Raw genomic sequence first — 19,274 nt, 5'->3', positions numbered from 1 at the left:
TGTTTACCTATAGCATGACAACAGCTGTGGATAGTGAACAGTAGATGTAACAGTAAGCCATTCAGTCCCATTGAGTTGGCTTCTCCAATCGAAGAGATACTCAGTTACATTTTTCCCCTTTTCCTATAACCCTCTACTCCCTTACTGATTTTAAAGGGAAACTGACTACCTCCATCTTGAATATACTTATTGACCCAGGCATAACAGCTGTGACAAGAATCACAGTAGAAGAAGAAATTCCTCATCTGCTTTAGAAGGGCAATTGCTTAATGATTCAGTCTAGTCCAGGACATTGAGAAACCACCTTTCTTCACTCACCCTGTCAAACCAAGAATCTTGTCCGCTTCAAGGCTGCTTCTCATTCTTCTAATTTCAGTGAGCATAGACCCAAAGTACTACTTAAAGCTAAACCCTCAACATCTGATATCATCCTAGATGAACCTTTTCTGAACTGCCTCCAATGCCAGTATCTTTCAGAGAAAAGAGGGACCAAAACACTGGTCAGGTGTTAAAAGTAAAATCAAGACAAGCAATAGCTAAATTAGTACTTACCTGGTACTCCAACTTCTCCTCGCTCAAGACCAGGACCACCAGCTCGCACTTTAACAGCTCCACCTTCACCAAGTGGCCCAACTGTGAATTGGAACGGACTGCCTGGTACATGTTTATTCTGATACTTTACACTGACTGTGTGCACACCCATTTCACGAGGTACAAATCTGACACAGTAAGTATGGTTATCACTTTCAGTGATCTCTGCTCTATCCAACTGTCCAGAGGGGTTGGTCACTTCAGCAGACATGTCACTGACTGAGATTTCTGTGGAGGAACAGCTCAAGTTAGGTTGACTGGAGAGGTTTTGGACTAGATGCACTACAATAACAGAAACCAGATGAAAAACAATGTAGCTTAGGAACCATGTGTGCTGGAGACTAAGAAACAAAATTTCAGATTTGCATTTAATTATCTTAACCAAATTTATTTTGATACTAGTAGAAACTAGAGGACAGGAAAAAGGGCTTCTCCACTATTCCTTATGGCAGTTCCAAAAGCAGAATTTGGGTCCCAAATTACAAGTTCTTAACCAGATTTCCAGATGACAGAGGAGACCAGTTATTTTTATAACTAACAGCTACTGGTCAGAGTGAAGAGAGCTTTGATCAAAGCTTTGTAGTTTTTGCTACCAGTTTTGTAGTATGAACAGATCATGAAAAAAACCTTTAAGTGCAAAAAATAGGATACTTAATTTAACAGCTTCACAATTTAAACTGGACACTACAGATGCCATATAATCCCCAACAGAAAACAATTAGTAGACTGTTTATATTTAGAGGACATTATAGAATCATTTACTGCAACTGAGTTGCAGTTTTCAGGGATATAAATTGCATATCCACTGTGGATAAACTTGTGGATATCCATGGAGATACTCCAATTCTATTACTAGACTTTGTGCCATCTCCTTTGGCCATATTAAAATCTCTCCCCTCTCCAGAAAGCTTGTATTGGACTTCAAATGGTACGATAGCTTCAAAAAGCGCTCTTCAGCTCTTCCACATGAATTCATTCAGAATTGGTCAGTGGGGCATGCAACTACCTCATGACCCTGACTAGGACTTTGAAAGTGCCAAATAGCCTCAATTCATCATAACTTTTTTCAAATTATTTCTCCAACTCTTGAGAGAGTTCATCTAAAGAGAAATAGCTATTGTAATGTAACATGGTAATAATGCAAAGCCAAGAGTGGCAGAACTCAGCAACTTTAGCACAGGGAAAAAAACCAAAGACATCTTTTTCAACATCCAGTCTGTACTTCCATGCTTCAGCTATAGTGAGCAAACATGTAACAATGAACCAGATGATAATTTAGGTGCAAGGATAGTCCTAAGCATTTCACAAAGGTATTAACCTGCGCAAGGAAGGTAATTCTTACTCATGCAATACCATTGGCAAAAAAAAAACACATGCTGGCTAATTTAAGAGAAGCACATTCTGCCGACCTCAGAGTCCACATGCCCAGTGCTGAAACGCACCATCCGGCCTTGATGGCCTTGCACTGAACAATTGGTATTCCTCCTGGCCAATGAGGCCAAACAGGGATGGGGTAGGTCAATTTTGAACACTAGAGTCCTTTGACTTTTCAAACGATTCTGGCAAACCTCCATTTGTTCTGCCCACAAGAAAGTTCAACTTGACTGAAAAATCTGAGTGCACAAGAGAGGTGTTCCCAAGCCACCGTTAGTTGGAACCAAGTCACTGAGTGGAATAGGAAAGAAAAAGGAAAAGACAAAACAGTTGTATTTGAAGAAAGGAGAGCTAGACATCTGCATTTCAGGTTTCTACATTACAAAGCATTTAAGTTCACTAGAAACCATCTTGATGCTACACATTAAATATTACACCCATAATCCATTTCATTTTTTAAATGTTAAATTTAACATAGTCCAGAAAAGTCTCAGCACCATGCCATTTAGAAAGTTATTTATACTGCCCACATGCAATACTATGAAACAGGGAGGTGTTGAAGTTGTGCATTTTGCACACGTCTCAAAACATCAAGGCAGTGCCACATGAATGCCATGATCAATATTACATTATTCATGACAAAAGAGATGGCCAAGACCTTACAAAACCAAGAGCATCAGCAACTATTTCCACAAATTTTGTTGCTTCCATTTCTCCCACCCAATTGAGAATGGCAGAACACCAGTAAGTTTTAGTAATGACTAACACCCAAATTTTTCTAAACTTAATCGAACAAACCATTAGCTGGAAATTGAGAGCACAGATAAGTTAACAATTTTACTGCTCAATCTACGCAGACAGCTTTTGAATTTGACTGGATTTAGTGATAATGACAAACTATTCTATTTATTGGAATTAGAATGCACTTGCTGAAATGGTTAAGTTAAATAAAATTTGTAATAATGCCAAATCTTTTAGAACTGAAGTGACAAATTGTTTTCCAAGGAGTGAGTGGAAAGGAAAAATAGTCTGGACAGTATTCAGAATCAGAAGAATGTTACCACTGCACATTCTTCTACAAACTGTAAACATGAGCTAATTCTTCACATTATTTATGGCCTTTAAAAGATTTCAATGAACTGCATTCAGAAATAAATGCAACTTCTGTTAACTCTTAACTATAGGCTGGATTGAGTTATTAGAAGAGTGGGAGGGTTAGAATACCACTGTTGACTTTCAAAAAGTTCTTTTGTGTAAGGATTCAACTGCACAAATGGGGGATGACTTTGTACCAGCATCGTTGGAAATGTTGACAAATTAAAAATGCCATGAAATCATGTACACTTCCAAGGATTCTTCACTTGACATTTTTCAAGTGCTGATCTGAATCCAATGATGCAATTCACTGCAGTCCAAATATTTGAGAACAGTTTCCAATAAAACTGGATTTCCATTTCAAACCTTACCAGGAATCTTCAAGTTCAGATCACAGATGCTCCCAACTGTTGCCTCTGATGCAGCCTGCCTTCTACGAGTGATGCTCTCTCTCATTCGGCCTTCACCAGTTACCTTCACTGTAAATGGACTCCCTGCAAAAATATTTCAGAATTTGAAACAAGTCCTCTTTAAAAAAGGATTCCAATGACTCCAGTTATGCACAAGTTTTGTAAATCACTATGAAAAACTGAAAAAATAAATAGTCAGAAAGAGCCTTGTGTACAGCACAAGATAAGCAATCTATGGGGGGGGGGGGGGGGGGGAGAGGAGGAGGGGGAAGAGAAAAAAAAAGAAAGAGGGTAGAAAATCCCAGACAGGTACAGGAATTTTTTCCAATCGAGATATGAGCAGCCTAAAAGCCAAGAATGGAGATTGGTGTACACTTTGTTGGTTGAACCAAAGTTAAATATTGATGGGATTTGAGACTCTGCAAGATGGCTAAGATTCTTTAGAACTGCCATGGACAGCTCTGCCTAACAGCCAAAGCATACTGGTGTTTTTTGCCATCCCTGGCCAACTTTGTGGGGCAGAATTATTAGTTTAAAACCTTACAGAACATTTGTCAACGTTTGAGAGTGGGAGGGATGCCAAAGGGAAGGGAAGGGGAGTGAGCGACCAAGCAGCAGCGAGGACACTCTCCTACAGCACCAGGACACCAGAGACCCACAGCAGTGGCAGCCTCTCCTGAGAACTGCCTGAAGAATATGTTAATCCTCTTTCCCCCAATAATATTTTTGGAAGAGAACTTGGAATGTCTTGTTTCTATTTCTTTTATAGCTGGATTTTGTAATGGGAAATTGTGGGTGTTTTGTTGTCTCCTCGTTTGCTCTTTCACTTTTAGTCACAAATCGGGCAACATGAAGCTGGGGGATGGGAGAAGTGCTTATCCTGACTGTCTTTTCTGTTGATTTAAGGATCACCTTGTTTTTCCTTGCTTAAGGCTGGGGCACAGGCCTGGCTTGGTAGTAATTGTTGTTTGTAGTTATGGTAGTAGTTTTTATATTCATAATTCTTTGACCAAGTCTTTTACTTGTGCTCGGTACTTTGTAAGCAGGGTACTCCCTCCCAGGGGGTTCAAGGGTCTCTGAAAAGGGGATATGGCTAAGTGTCTTATTAAATGGTGCACCTGGAACATCAAGGGAAGTCATTTGCCTATTTAAAAAAAAAGGAAAAAAGTGCTTACTAGCCTAGAGGGAAAGGGTTGATATCACTGTTGCAAGAAACCCACCTTTATGATTAGGAACACCTGAAGCTACAAATGGTGGTGGGGGGAGGGGGAGGGGGGGTGACCAGGTATTCTTTTCATCCTTTACTGCTAGAAGTAGGGGAGTGGCAGTACTTGTCCAGAAAAATCTTCCATTCATATTAAAGCAAGTGAAAGATCAGCAAGGACAATTGGAGATATTTAAAGCCCTGACACATGGGGAGGAATAAAGCATTTTAAATGTCTGACCTCTGGCACATCTCAAATTTTTGATTAGTGCTTTCTCTAAAGCAGAGTGCCCTTGGAACATGGCACATTTATTTGTTGAAGGGTGGGGGGGAGAGAAAAAGGGGGAGGAAGAGAAGATTTCAATTGTCTTTTGGATCAGATAGACAGTGGACAGGATGCCTAGCAAGCCCACGACTAATTCCTTGGGCAGGCTAAGCAGGTGGATGACTTCTACAAGGAGTTGCCACTGGTGGACATTTGGAGATGTCTTCACCTTACTGGCAAGAACTCACTCTTTTCAAACCCACAAATGCAGCATTAGGATTGATCGGTCAGCTCTTGGACTCAATTGTGTGTTGTGTTGCTATATTCCCAATTTTACTATCTCTGATCATGTGGCAGTGTATTTGGAGGTTAAGGCCAAGAGAGTGGGGGTGGGGTGGGTGGGTGGGTTGTGGTTAGGTTTGCAGCACTGGCACTTGGACCCTTCTCCTTAAGGATTCACAATTTGAAACTCATTTAAAAAGTTTTCCACAGGAATTCTTGACTACGAACTCTGGCATGGTTAGTAGTCAGTCTACACTATGGGAGACCATTAAGGCTAGCTGGAAACAACAGAATGAGGAACAGCAGCATCTACTTGAGATACGGTTGAAAGCTGCTGAGGCAGTACATTTTGCATCACCCTCTAACTAAGCTAGAGCAGATCACAGCCCTTCAGGCTGCCTTGAATTCAATACTTAAACTGCAAAGAAAACTTGCTTTTACTAGACAAAGGCTATTCAAGTATGGAGATAGGCCAGGGAAGTATTTAGTATATCTGACTAGGAAAAAGCATGCTTCCCAATCCATTACTGCAATCTGAGTTAGTGCTGGGGTCCTTACATAAGATGCCAAAAGGATTGAGGCTTTTCAGAGTTTTTAAACCTGAGTTGTATCGGTCTGAAGGTTGATGACATAAGGGCTAAAATGGAGGCCTCCAAGAACCTGGACCTCCCAGGGGTAACCTTGGAACAGGCTGCTCTCCATCATACCCCATTCAAGAAACAAGTGGCAGCTAGGCAACTTCAGAGTGGGAAAGCACCTGGCCCTGATGGTCTCCAGGATGAGTTTACAGGGCAGATATTGGAAATGTACAAAATCACTCCTATGCATGAATGCTTACCGCCATCTTTGAGATAAGTGAATATTTCCTTAATTAGGAAGTGGAAGGTTTGAGGATTGTGCCTCATACAGGCCCATCTCTATTAAATTCAGATTTCAAGATTCTAAGATCTTGATTGGAAAAAGGTGCTGCCCCATATTGTTAAGAGGACCAGACAGGCTTTATAAAAAAGGGCCATAGGTCCTCCAATATTAAGGTTGCTGAATTATGGTCCAAGTTTGTCAGCAACAATTGATTCAGGGGTTTGTGATTTCCTTAGATGCAAAGAAAGTATTTGACTGGGTGGAACAGCTATATCTTTATGTATTAGAATGGTTTGGGTTGGGTGGGGTCTTTGATAGGTGGGTGGACATTTTATATTGCCACCCTCTGGCTGCAGTCATCAACAGGATGTCGTCTGGGAATTTCAGAACCAGTAAAAAAGGTAGTTGGCAAGGCTGCCCCCTCTCACCATTGTTGTTTACGTTGGTGATTGTTCTGATAAGAATCGCTGGCAGAGGCCAGCCACACAACTGCTTTGGAAGTGGGATCGAGGGTACACAAGATTATACTGTATGCTGATATCCTTCTGTTTTAAATTGCATCCAATGACCGCCATACCCCATTTGATACTATTTTGGGGCTATTTCAGGATATAGGATCGACTTTACAAAATTGGAGGCTATGCCTTTGGGGAACTTAAAGTTGAAGGTGGCCCCAAGTTCCCTTTTAAGCAGTCACAGGCAGGGTTCTGATACCAAGCATTTTTTATTACCCCCATGTTGGATCAGTTATTTCAGACCAACTTTGCTCACTTGCTGGACAATATTAGGCAGGATCTCCAGAGATGGGAGGCTCTTCCAATTTCATGGTTGGGCTGAATCTCATTAAGATGTTCTTCCTAGTTTGCTTTATCCATGCATATGCTCCCTATGTTTCCCAGGTCAATGCTGCAGAAACTGATGGGATGGTTTGGTTCCTTTGTCTGGCATTGTGGGTGGCCCCTCAAACTTAAATTGCAGCTGCCTGGAGGGGGAGAAGTTGATTTCCCAGACAGAAGGTATCAATAGAGTTCCCTGCTGTCCTTTGTCTGCGATTGGGTAGGTAACAATCTGGGCTCAATATGGCTGGATATTGAGGCCTCCCAAGCAAAGTGCCCTCTAATTAAGATGGATATGAAGACAATTATGGACCACTGTCAGAATCCCATTGTCTTTATATTGTCAAGGCATGGAGGGAGATGAGTCAGTGAGGGTTGTTTATCCAAGACTTCACTTATGCCCATAGTTGGTATGCCAGGGTTCAAACTATTAGGCAGAGAGGAGTTTCCAGTTTGGGAGACTTGTTTAAGGGGGAGGTTATGTCTTTTGAACAACTGAGCCACAAATATTGGTTGCCCAGCAGAGACTTTTTCAGGTTAGGGATTTCATCCAGAAGATGACTATGCTTCTCCCTAAGCCCTATATGCCTGATAGAGGTTGTTGCTACGCTCCACAAGCACCCTTTTGGTTAATGCCCTCTATCTCCTGCTGGGTGGCAGGCCCTGGCAGGATATTAACTAGTTATGTGAGGTCTGGGAGCAAGAGCTAGGAGTTGAGATCTTTTCTGAAAGATGGGAGAACATGCAAAAGATCTCAATTGGTAATGAGAGGAGCTACGCAGTAAAAAAGGTTCTGCACAGGGTTCATCTGGCACCAGACTGTCTGGTGAAGGGTTTAAAAAAAAAGGGGCATTTCCAATGTGCTCCAAATGTAAGTAGGTACTCTTACCCATTGTTTCTGGACATGCCACAGGCTCAGTGTTTATTGGAGCCATGTGGCAGGAGATAGGGAGTGATGAGGACTGAAGTAGACCCAGTATCTCTCCTGAAGGTCTACCAAATTTATGTTTAGATGGGCATGGGAACAAAATTTAATGTTCTTGCATACTGTGCACAGAAGAATATTCTGATGAACTAGGCGTTGGAGAACCTGCTGGGCTTGTGGAAATAATGGAGCACATGCCCTTTTATTTCTTGTGGGAGCCCTAGCAGAATGTTGGATATAGATCTGTCTGCTATTGTAAAGAGCAGGACACACTGATTTGTTGATTGTATTTTTCAATACTTTTACAAGTTAAAAAATTGCTTATAAATATACGAAAATATTGATGGCATTTTAATATTCACCTTCAAAAGGGTGAATTTGAAAGCAGTTAAATCAATTAAAAAAGGGCTTGTAACCCAGCATGTAATGTCTCTCCCTCTGGGTATAAATCCCACCTGTTCCAGAGATGTGGCATAATATATGTCGGTCTATCTCCATCCTTAAAATCAGCTGCACTGCTTCAAGTACAGCATGTCACTGGAAAAAAGTTTAATTTGCCTTTTCAGAGAAATTGCAGAAAAAAAATGGCAGTAAATCTAAGTATAGCTAGCACAATAGGTGACCATTTTAAATGGCCAGTCACACTTTGAAATGAGTGCAAAGAAAAAAAAGCAGTGTAATGTCATGTTGAGAACAGACTAGAAGTGGGAGAAAACAGTAAGGGTGGAGCTGAGAAATAGTACCAGTCAAGAATTTGACCAGGAAGTACAAAACTCTAGTACCCCATTAGTGTACAGTAAACCTATTTAACGGTCAATACTCAAAGCAAAGTAGAATTCAGATATATTGACATTCACTAAAGTGCCTAGGGAGATCTGAATACCCAAGAACTGGTGTGACTTTACAACTTTGCACAAAATAAACCAAATCAGCATGATTTATATAAAAAAGGTATACCAAAATTGACAAAAAAGTTACAGCATTACATTTTCAAAAGCAAAAAGCCACAATCATGAGACACTAATTATAGACCAAAAAAAAGTTTACTTTTCTCATTTGTCATACCTGGCACATGCGCGTCTGCAAACTTGATGTAGACAATGTAAGTGCCTGGTTCAGTTGGACAGTAGAAAACTTTGCAGGTGCCTTCCTCAGTTTCTTCTGTATTAATGTCCACTTTACTTGGACCTTCAATAGATAGTGCAAGGCCACCATAACCTGAAACAAGGTAAGGGTTGCATTTAAAAAAGGCAATGTTGAGAACATACATTTAAATATGCTGTTGCCAGTGGAATTATTTGAGATAACCTTGTAGGGAGGACAAAGTCTAACCAATTCTATTAGTTTATATAAACATTTAGCTATAATGTGTTGCAGCATTTAACGCAGCTTGAGCACTTTTTCTATTTAGCAGTAAAATTTAGATTGTGATTTGCATTTCATGATAGATAAAAGGCCACTTGAGAAGTGATGGGAATTTATGGAAATGGGGATCAGACACTGACTCAAGGGGGGAGGACAGACTATTTCAATGGCCTGTTTCTTTATAGCAAGATTCCATGCTTCTGCAGCAAAGCCAGAAACATGCAGGGCCTTCTGAAAGTATGTGCCAGTTTCTCACCTGCATCTCTTGTATCCACAATGAAGTCAGACATTTCAAATGTTCGCCCTGCCTTCAAACCTGGTCCAGAAACCTTCACTCTGCTGGCATCACCAATTTCAGACTGGCCAACCATAATGGTAATTGGGCTATTTGCCACATGTTTACCATTTTTCTTTATGCTGACGAGATGTTCACCAACTTCCCGTGGGATAAAGGAGATACCTATTGGTCAAGGAATAAAAAATGGTCAACTCAATGTAGTAATACAAAAAAAAATCATCCTGGCCACTGGGGCAGGGGAGGAAGAATGGACAATCTCATTGAACCTGCTATTGAGAGACAGATTGGCAGTGCCAACTATTCTGTAGTAGCAAATTTCCTTGAAAAGTCTCAACCATTTGATTTTGTCCTTTAAAAACATGCCTGTTAACAGTTACTTCTTTGGTTCACAGCTGATGTGTCTTCACATCAAGGGGAGGAAAGTCTCCAGGTTACTAGAATAGGCTGCTTTACAATGATGTTATACATATTTACTATTTGACAGCAGAGCTATAACTATGCCAAGTGTAAAACTGGGCTATTACTCTGCATGCTTTATGGAGCAAACTAAAGCTTGATAGAAGGAATTGAAAAAAGGTTTTTCAGTTAAGATGCACCAACTGTAGTTATTTTAGTTAAGTCCAAGTATTCTTAAAATGGCTTGTTCTCTTGGAGGAGAATAACTTAAACTTACCAATGTGGTTATTTGGTAGCCTCTTCAATAGGCATGGCTCATCCTGGCCTGATGGAGATTTAATGCTTGCAGATAGCAAACTAAGGTCACTTTCATTGATGTCCAGTGAGATGTCAGCAGCTGAACCAACCTTAACTTGTGACCTTCGCCGACTGTCATCTAAAAACAACCAGGTGCTTGTGGTCAGTTATTTTTCTGGTGCCATTCCACAGGGAAGGCAAGCTCAAAAACATGTTCAAAGTTAATAAAGCTCCTAAAAAGGTAGCTTTTAATCAAACTAGCAAGTCTATGTTCACTAAAAAGAAACTGCAGGTCCAGTGAGGGTTCTGGCAATACTCAAGCGGGTCCTAAAAATCCAGTCACCTTCATTTACAATTCTGGTCAGTTCAAAGATTTCCTTTTGATTGGCAAGGATGAGGGGATGGGGGTTGATGGGAGAAGAATCTTTGCACACTCAGCAAATGTGCAGACTCCCAGAGAGTTGATGTCAGTATAAGGTGGAGGGGTAAGTCCTGATTTGTAATAAAAATGGAAGTCCAGTCTCATCTATTCCAATAGATGACCAGCATTAAAGGCATTTCAGTTTTGAGACAGCACACCTTCAGAATGCAAGGACCACTTGCCATTTTTAGATTCCAATACAATATTTACTTGAACAATTCAAGTGTCACTTGTTTTGTTTTCAACATATTTGTAGAATTAAACTGAGCTAAATTAAAATTTCTACACTTCCATTGAAAAGTCTCAGAAATAATGCAACCATTACAATTATGACCACTACACTCAAGACTTGCTTTGTCAATGCAGAGTCTTTAAAACTATAAGATGACTTTCTATTAAAAGTCTCAAACCAGAAATAAGAGCATCATCTGAGTGGATGCACAGGACGAGTGGCAGCACAAAGGACAGATACAAATGGAAGAGGCAACTAATCAATAAAATCATTCCTCACATGGTCAATTTCACAATTGGTAAAACAGGAAATTAGACCCTACATGTGGCAGCTTAAAAAATTCAGAACAATCAGCCGAAGGGTAGATGGCAGAATTAAGTACCACTCAATATTGCTAGTGATTTTAATTATTGGATAAGATTCCTTTCTTTCACCACCCCCAACATGGTGGTCATGCTGCCAACTTACATTACATCAGAAGTTGGGCACTTCTGTCATGAGTTTGCCATCCAGTCCTTCACCCAGCTGAAGGAGATCCATGCAGAGCAAGTTCAACACAGGACAAAAAAGGATGGAATCACAGACAGATGTGGAGGTACAAATGATGCCAATTGGTACAAGATAATGGAGCAAGGGAAGAGGCAAGTTGCAACAGTTATCTTTGGGAACAGGGAGCAGAAGGGGAAACAGAAATTTTAAAGTGGCCAAAAGTAGAGATCAAATTCATCATGTTCGAGAGACAAAACAAAAGTGAGGCAGCAGCTATGTGGTTCTTTCAGCCTGCTTCACCAATGACTGTGGCTCAGCCAACTCAGCACCTCATTCCTACATTTAAACCAGAAGTTAGATATAATGTTTTAGCCTCAACTCGAGACAGAACTGCACAGGTTCACCTCTCTGGGGAAGAGGTTTGTCATTGCAGTCTTAAATATCCCTCTCCTTATTCTGATTGGGACTTAGTTCTGGTTTGTCTGATCAGGCATATCTCTAGAAGCTTCGGTCTAGTCCAATTAGGATTTTAAGTTAGGAGAGCCCCAATTCTTCTAAACTTGCCACAGTCCCAAGCAATTCTGTCATTCTTGGATTCACACTGGTAAATCTCCATTGCGCTCCCTTTAGCTAAAACATCCTTCACAAGGAGATCAAAGCTGCATAGTACTTCAGATGTAGCCCCAATACCCTTTACAATTGAAGCAGGGCATCTCTGCTCCTTTAATTCAAATCCTTTCACAATGAAGGTCAATCATTTGCCATCACCACTTGCTGCACTAGCAATGGATGCATTAATAAACGTAGAATTGGAGAGATTTAAAAGTCACTCAAGGGGTCATTAAAAATAGGAGGAGATGATTGAGTGGGTAGAGACAAGGTGAATGCAAAACTTAAATTTTCAGCACTGAAGTACAGAGACAAAACATTAGAAACACACTGTCTACTTGAAGAACCAGGACCTGTAGCATTACAGACCAGCTGCACAAAAGCAGGATTAGGCTGGATGACTGTCAGTGGGCTGAATGGCCTCAAGAGTTTATGATCTCACTTTTATAACATTCCTGCTCTTATGTAGAACTATTGTTTAGATTGATTTGCAAAGTGGCAATGCAAAGTTATCCTTAACTGCACAATTTAAGTGATTGGGGAAGACACCACCAAAACTGGTTTTCCAAATAAAATCAATTCCATTTACCATGTTTTACAGTTCAAAATTCCCATTAATCAATTGGATTTAAGTTCCACATTACTGTGACTTTGCCCAAAGTGGGAAGGCACACAATTAGCTTTACTACTAGAGTCACTAAACCACTTAGATGGATAAACTCGTTAATTAGGAACTGCTTTATCATTTGATATTCACTATTAAATTCCATTATTGAATATTACCTGTAACTTTGGCAGTGAAAGGGCTTCCAGGAACGTGTTTCTCATTGTATTTGACAATGATACTGTAATCACCAGTCAAGGTCGGGAGGTAAGAGACTGTGCAGGTTCCGTCCTTATTATCTACACAACTGATTTCTGCCTTAGAAGGCCCCTCAATGGCCAAGTCCAAACCTCCTGTGTTGGAGAAAACAAAGAACCAGGATTACAACTTATTTTGCACACGTAGGCTGATCTTACACACCATTCTACTGAAATAAAATCTAACTTAGCACACAAAAATCCAGAATGCTTAAGAAAACTGCAGTTAATGTAATGTAAATACAATTACAAGTACCAGACAGTAAAATACAGGAACAAGTTCAGTGGTATTTACTGATCATCTCCAAAGTGGCTCTAGTTTGCTGAATGAGTTGACTTGAAACGCAAGAGTGATCTCTGTTGCACTTGGTAATAAATTTCTACATGCAATAAAGAGGAGGCTGAATACAATTTAACAAATAATGCACATTACCAAGACCAAAGACCCAATAGTTTCTAGGCAACTCGTTTAGTATCACACTAGTGTTATGCATTTAGTATTTACCTTCTCCAGCATCTTCAGTTACAATTGTGAAAGTAGCTGGTTTGTTGACAACACCATAGACAAGGCCTGGGCCATAAGCAGACACATGCCCACTACCTCCATAATTCACGAAGAACTGCAGTGGACTCTCTGAAAGTAAGTGACACAGTATCAATGTATTGACCTTAAACTATATTTTACTTTGCTTATAATTTATTGCCAGCTGAAGCAGCATTTAGGGCTAGCCCAAGTGAAATGCCAATTACTCAAACCAACCTACCATGCAGATTGTCCACTCCCATATCACTGATTTTCCAAAATGGATTTACAATAGTTTGCTGATTTTAAAAGCTATTTTTTGGTAGTGGAAACAAAAGTAGAGATCTATCATTTCTCAGCTATATTGCAAAATCCTCTGTACACAGCCTCAATCCTTACTTTGGGAATGACTGGACCATAGACTAGGACAACTCAAATGCTTGCAGACTGGGACTACAAAAAGGACTACTTGGAAAGATGGTGGAGGCCAATTCAAATGAAGGCTTTCAAAATGGCATTTATTAAAATTTAGAATCATTTAGTGTGCAGGGCTACATGGAAGTGGAAAAGCAATAATTTATGCTTATTTAGAGAGTCCAGTGCAGACAGATGACAGCTGTCTTTACTGTAGCTATTCAGAGTCCAAAATAAATTCCAAATTATTAAATTCCAGTTTATCACCTAAATATTTAAAAACTTGATACATTAACAAAAGCAAGGTGTTATGCATTTGAGAACTGAAGACATGAAGTGTTTCCAGACTTGAGAAGCAATTGTGAATACCTGGAATATGACTGCCATTGTATTTGATGTGCATCTCATGTAGTCCAGCTTCAGTTGGAGCATATTTGACAGTCACAGTACCATCTTTGTTATCAATTATTTCTGGCTTAGCAGTTTTGTTTGAAGGCATGCGAACTTCACCTATAGAAAGTACACAGAACTAGTCAGATACAAGATAGTAATTAACTGCAAGATAAGTTTAAGAGTCAGACATACAAACAGATCTGTCCACCCAACTAGTCCATGCTAACCAGATATCCTACCCTAATCTAGTTCCATTTGCTAGCACTTGGCCCATATCCCTCTAAACCTTGCCTATTCATATATCCATCCAGATGCCTTTTTACATGCAGTAATTGTACCAGCCTCCATCATCCATACATGCCACCTTCTGCATGAAAAGTTGCTCCTTAAATCCCAATTTTTCCCCTTGCCCTAAATCTTTCCTTTAGTTCTGGACTCCCTCACCCCAGGGAAACAACCTGGGTATTACCCATGCCCGATATTTTATAAACCTCTATACAGTCACCCTCAGACTGAGGCTCCTGAGAAAACAGCCCCAGCCATATTCCACTTTGAGCTGAAGGTCAAACCTGCAACATCCTTTAACATCTTTTCTGAAGCCTTTTAAGTTTCACAACATCCTTCCTTTAGGAGAGAGACCAGAATTGAACACATCATTCCAAAATGACCTAACCAATGTCCTCTATAGCCACAATGACCTCTTAATTCTTATACACAATGCACTGACCAATAAAAGCAAGCTTACCAAATACCCTCACTATCCTGCCTACCTGGGACCCTACTTTTAAGGAACTAGGAAGCTGCACTCCAAGGTTTTTGTTCAGCATGACTCCCACAGACATCATTAAAGTGTACAAGTCCTGTTCACATTTGCCTTTCCAAAATGCAGCACCTCATTTATCTAAACTCCATCTGCCACTCTAAAGAGAATGTAAGCAAAAAATGCCAAAAACTTAATTCAAAAAATATTCAATGTGGGAAAGTTATTCACAAAATTTCCAAGTGGCATCACTTGACAAAATTTAAATACAAGACAAAAAATCCACTGGTTAATCTTTGTGTAATGCAAAAAAAAAAACCAAGCTTGAGATTACAAAGAAAAAAGCAAAACAATCTATAAAATAGCTGCTAAAGTGCTAATTCCTTTCGTACTATTTCAAATTTTACTCAGCTGGACAGCAATTAAGCTTTACTGAAAATTTAAGCTTTATCCTTCCCTTCTTGCATTAGGAAGTTTAGATTAGATTCCCTACAGTGTGGAAACAGGCCCTTTGGCCCAGCCAGTCCACACTGACCCAAAGAGTAACCCACCCAGACCCATTTCCCTCTGACTAATGTACCTAACACTATGGGTAATTTAACATGGCCAATTCACCTGACCCTCTCATCTTTGGACTGTGGCCACACAGACCCACACCACTTAGCCAGCAGTGCCAACCACTGCCATTATGCCACCCCATTTAGCTACATTTGGCTTTCATACCAGTAATGCAGTAGATAGCTTTTAGAAAGTATGAGGCCATTGGAAACTTACAGGTGGATCATTTGTATAATTTCAAATTGATAACCAATTCCTCTATATTGAGAAAGTGGACTCAGCTATTTCGAGTGAACAAAAACAGCCGAAAACAAAAGCAAACATTCTCCTGGAGTTCACAAGGACAGTACAGTTTAAAAATAAGATATTGGAGTATGACAAGGCCAGCATTTGTTACTTGACCCTTGCAGGTATAAACTGTTCTGCTGCACTGTTAACAAGGGACAATATGGAGAAGTTCAAACTGGATTATATTTCCTGGAATTTAGATTCAATATACTTAAAATCCCCTAATGTGCGTGGCTTGGGTGAAGCTGGATAGGTAGAGAAACATTAGTGAACCATTTTCTAACCAAGGGATTAGTCTCAACGTTACAGCTGCTGTACCTTTCAGGCATGAAATTGGGAAATTTGTTTTATTAAGAAAGGGCAATAGAAATTAACTTTTTAGCAAATAGTTATCACAACATACTTCCAATAGTGCAGAGAAGAATCCTTAAAAAATTAAGGCAAATTTCTTAATCATTTCAATAGCAAAGACTGTACTTAGTGGCAAACTATACCTGTGATTTCCCCTGTCCGGAGAGCAAATGGAATAACAATATCGAAAGGTTTTAAGCCAATGCCATCTAATCCATCAACTGGTGGATAGGCTCCATCAAGAACCTTGGGAACAGAGAGAAAAACTCATTTCAAAAAAGTGAACTATAAAATCAAAGTGTTTGTGACCAAAAACTGTTTACTGTGCAATGAGAAAAGAAAATGACACTCTAGAAACTAAACTAGGTCTATCTTGCAGGTTGCTGAATTGTTAAGGAGATTCCAGGAACCAGTGTCAGGGATTCACAATGCTAGAACAATCAACTATGACAACTGCAAGAGCCAGAAAAGTGGCCTCCCAATGTTAGGGCATGAGCAGGATGCCATTCACTGCTTGATCGATTCAGCTCCAACTGGATTATGTTAGCTGTAACAAGAGGTTTGATTTAACTGAAAGTGTTCATCAGCTATTGCACTTAATTGCCATTGTCAATAGAAATAAAAAAGGATAGAGAAGGAAAAAACAGCATTAGCTCTAGATTGTTGAGTTGTGCCTGCAAAGAACAAAACCATTGAAAGATGTAGAAAGCAAAAGATCAAAATGCAATCTCAATTAGCTAAACAAATTGGCACATTAAATCCTCATTTAACTACACTAATGATTTATTCAACACCACAAACAATTCAGTTTTAGATTGCCAATGTTCTAGCTAAAGCATTATTAAATTCTTCCATTAAAACCACATTTGGACAAACTTAAATTTGTATGTGCACAAGAACTTGAACTTAAGTGCACTAATTAAGACATCACAAGGGAAAAGGAGTATTCCACTTTTACAACATTTGAGTGGAGCAGCAGTTAAAATGGAGAAAGCTGTTCAAGTGTATAATCTAAATCAGATTCTGCTTACACACTGACTGCTTTGTTGCAGAGTGAAGGTCATTGTACAAATCTGATCACTTTAAAACATTTATCTAAATACACCACAGGATCAGGCCTTTCAAGCCTGTGCCAATTCTATTCCTTTAGGTCTGCTACGTTTTGCTAATATCAGTTTCTATCCTGGTTTGCCTATCATGATATGCTTTAAGCATTGCTAACACACCTACCTCCTCCACCAGAAGTGCATTCCAGGTACAGATTTTCTCTGCACTTCTCCCCTAAAAACACCCCCCCCCCCCAAAACCTGGAACCTGTGCCCTCTTTACACTAGCTCAATTTTGGTCAACCCTCAGCCTTTCCAGTGACAGCTTAGTGAAAATTTAGTTAATCCAGGAAGAAATTTAGAAGGTTTATTAAAAAGCTAAATAATCTAATATATGGACCAGACATCAAATATTTGATAGTTAACAATACTATTTAAGATTCCAAGGTGCAGCACAATGGCTCAGTGGTTAGCAGGGGCCTGGTTAGATTCCTGCCTCAGGAGACTGGAGTTTGCACATTCTCCGTGTCTCATGGGTTTCCTCCAGGTGCTCCAGTTTCCTCCCACAATCCAAGATATGCAGGTCAGGTGATTTGGCCATGCTAAATTGCCCATAGTTCATTAGTTAGGGGAAAAGGGTCTGGGTGGGTTACTCTCCAGAGGTCAGTGTGGACTTGTTGGACCAAATGACCTGTTTCCATATTGTAAGCAATTTAATCTATTTTTCATTTATTGAAAAGAGGTCATGCTGAAAAGCAAACTGGTAGAAAATTAGGTATATACACAAAATTAATACAATCCCTATTAAAAGTAATATCCAATCAAAACCTTCAAACCAATGCTTCAAATGAGATGAAGTTTCACTTAGTTTTAAATGGCTGATCAGTTATTCATTTTAGATTTAGAGTAGTAAACCAGTATTGGAGCAAGAATTGGCAAAATTCCTCAAAAGCTGACACCTTCATTTACAGATCTTTCAAACAGCCCAGTTGGCACCTACTTAGTCTAAGTTATGAACTAACATGACATTGCTTCACTTATTTTCCAACATCAAGTCATGCCTGTCATCTTTTAGGAGAGGAGATAAAGTGTTGATTTATCAATTCATGCAAGCAATAGGAATTTCTGGCCCATTGCTTCCCAGTCAAATCCATACTTCAGCTGACAAATGTCTATGAAATGAACTGCAAAAGGAGGAACAAAAAAAAAAACTTAAAAATCAGTCAAAAACACCATTAACATCAGCCAAAAAGCTGAAAACTAAATTTTCCAACTGTCATTTATAAAAATTTGCTGCTTACAGTTCAGCATTTCAGGCTCCAAACAGGAATTTATTCAGCATTTGCATCTGAAGGTTAATTTTCTTGTTAAATTTGCAATTAGTGCACTGTTAGAGTTTTGAATGCCCAATGCACACAAGACACCATATTTCACTCTCAACCTACAAGGGACTGTGTAATTGAGATATTGTATCTTGAACAACCAAAGCCCTGATAACATTAAACCACAAGTGAGACAGACAGACAGACACAGATATTCACCTGTTTAAAACAGTTTAACAACAAAATTTACAGTAGCTAACTCTGGACAGAAAAATCATTTGGAAAGGAAATGAAGCAGTCCAGATGGCAGGTCCCAGCAAGCTGTGAACACTAGCTTTGGAGGAAAAAAAACAGGAGAGGAAGAGAAAGTTCAATGTATTAAAATCTGTACCCATGGTTGGAAGCCAGGGGGATATGCATTTAGAGATTGCTGTTGCACCAGCTGCTGTTGCACCAGCTGCTGTGGCACTACTGGAACTTCATCTGTGGCCTAGGTGAATGGCAAATAGCAAGTTAGTTTTTTGTCAAAAACATTTGAACAATTTAATTGAATTGCCATCTAGCTGTTTAGCTTGTCATTACATTGTCAAAATTCATCCACGTGGACTAGCATTTAATTTGGTAACTGGCTGGATTTAACAAAGTCAATAAAATACATTAGTATTCAACATAAACACCAGTTTTCATTTATTAAACCATAGCACAGTGTACTGCCACCTTTTTAAAACCATCCTCATTATTGTAAGTGAAAAGCATCTTAACTTACAGCATGGGCCATGTATAAAATCTGTCACACAAACTGGTACCT

The 19,274-nt window shown here is 39.6% G+C and overlaps 1 protein-coding gene across 5 annotated transcripts in view; it reads right to left on the bottom strand.

Moving 5' to 3' along the window:
- flnba (filamin B a) overlaps nucleotides 1–19,274 on the bottom strand; it is a 148,483-nt gene that overhangs the window by 19,488 nt on the left and 109,721 nt on the right. For 3 of the 5 annotated variants that reach the window (XM_087994347.1, XM_087994346.1, XM_087994348.1), the window contains 10 exons: nucleotides 18,858–18,956; nucleotides 16,242–16,344; nucleotides 14,118–14,258; nucleotides 13,317–13,445; nucleotides 12,734–12,907; nucleotides 10,180–10,338; nucleotides 9,465–9,668; nucleotides 8,909–9,061; nucleotides 3,432–3,554; nucleotides 553–819 (listed from right to left, as the gene is read on the bottom strand). In XM_087994347.1, the coding sequence (XP_087850473.1) occupies nucleotides 553–819; nucleotides 3,432–3,554; nucleotides 8,909–9,061; nucleotides 9,465–9,668; nucleotides 10,180–10,338; nucleotides 12,734–12,907; nucleotides 13,317–13,445; nucleotides 14,118–14,258; nucleotides 16,242–16,344; nucleotides 18,858–18,956 (1,552 nt within the window). The remainder of the gene's footprint in view (nucleotides 1–552; nucleotides 820–3,431; nucleotides 3,555–8,908; nucleotides 9,062–9,464; nucleotides 9,669–10,179; nucleotides 10,339–12,733; nucleotides 12,908–13,316; nucleotides 13,446–14,117; nucleotides 14,259–16,241; nucleotides 16,345–18,857; nucleotides 18,957–19,274) is intronic. The other 2 variants (XM_087994349.1, XM_043708179.2) reach the window with 1 other exon arrangement.

The sequence above is a fragment of the Chiloscyllium plagiosum genome, unplaced genomic scaffold (assembly GCF_037043375.1).
Source record: "Chiloscyllium plagiosum isolate Xiang-an unplaced genomic scaffold, Cpla_swu_hap1 HiC_scaffold_14, whole genome shotgun sequence".
Classification (NCBI taxonomy): Eukaryota; Metazoa; Chordata; class Chondrichthyes; order Orectolobiformes; family Hemiscylliidae; genus Chiloscyllium; species Chiloscyllium plagiosum.
The sequence above is the reverse complement of the archived record's forward strand: the minus strand, read 5'-3'. Positions and strand labels throughout refer to the sequence as shown.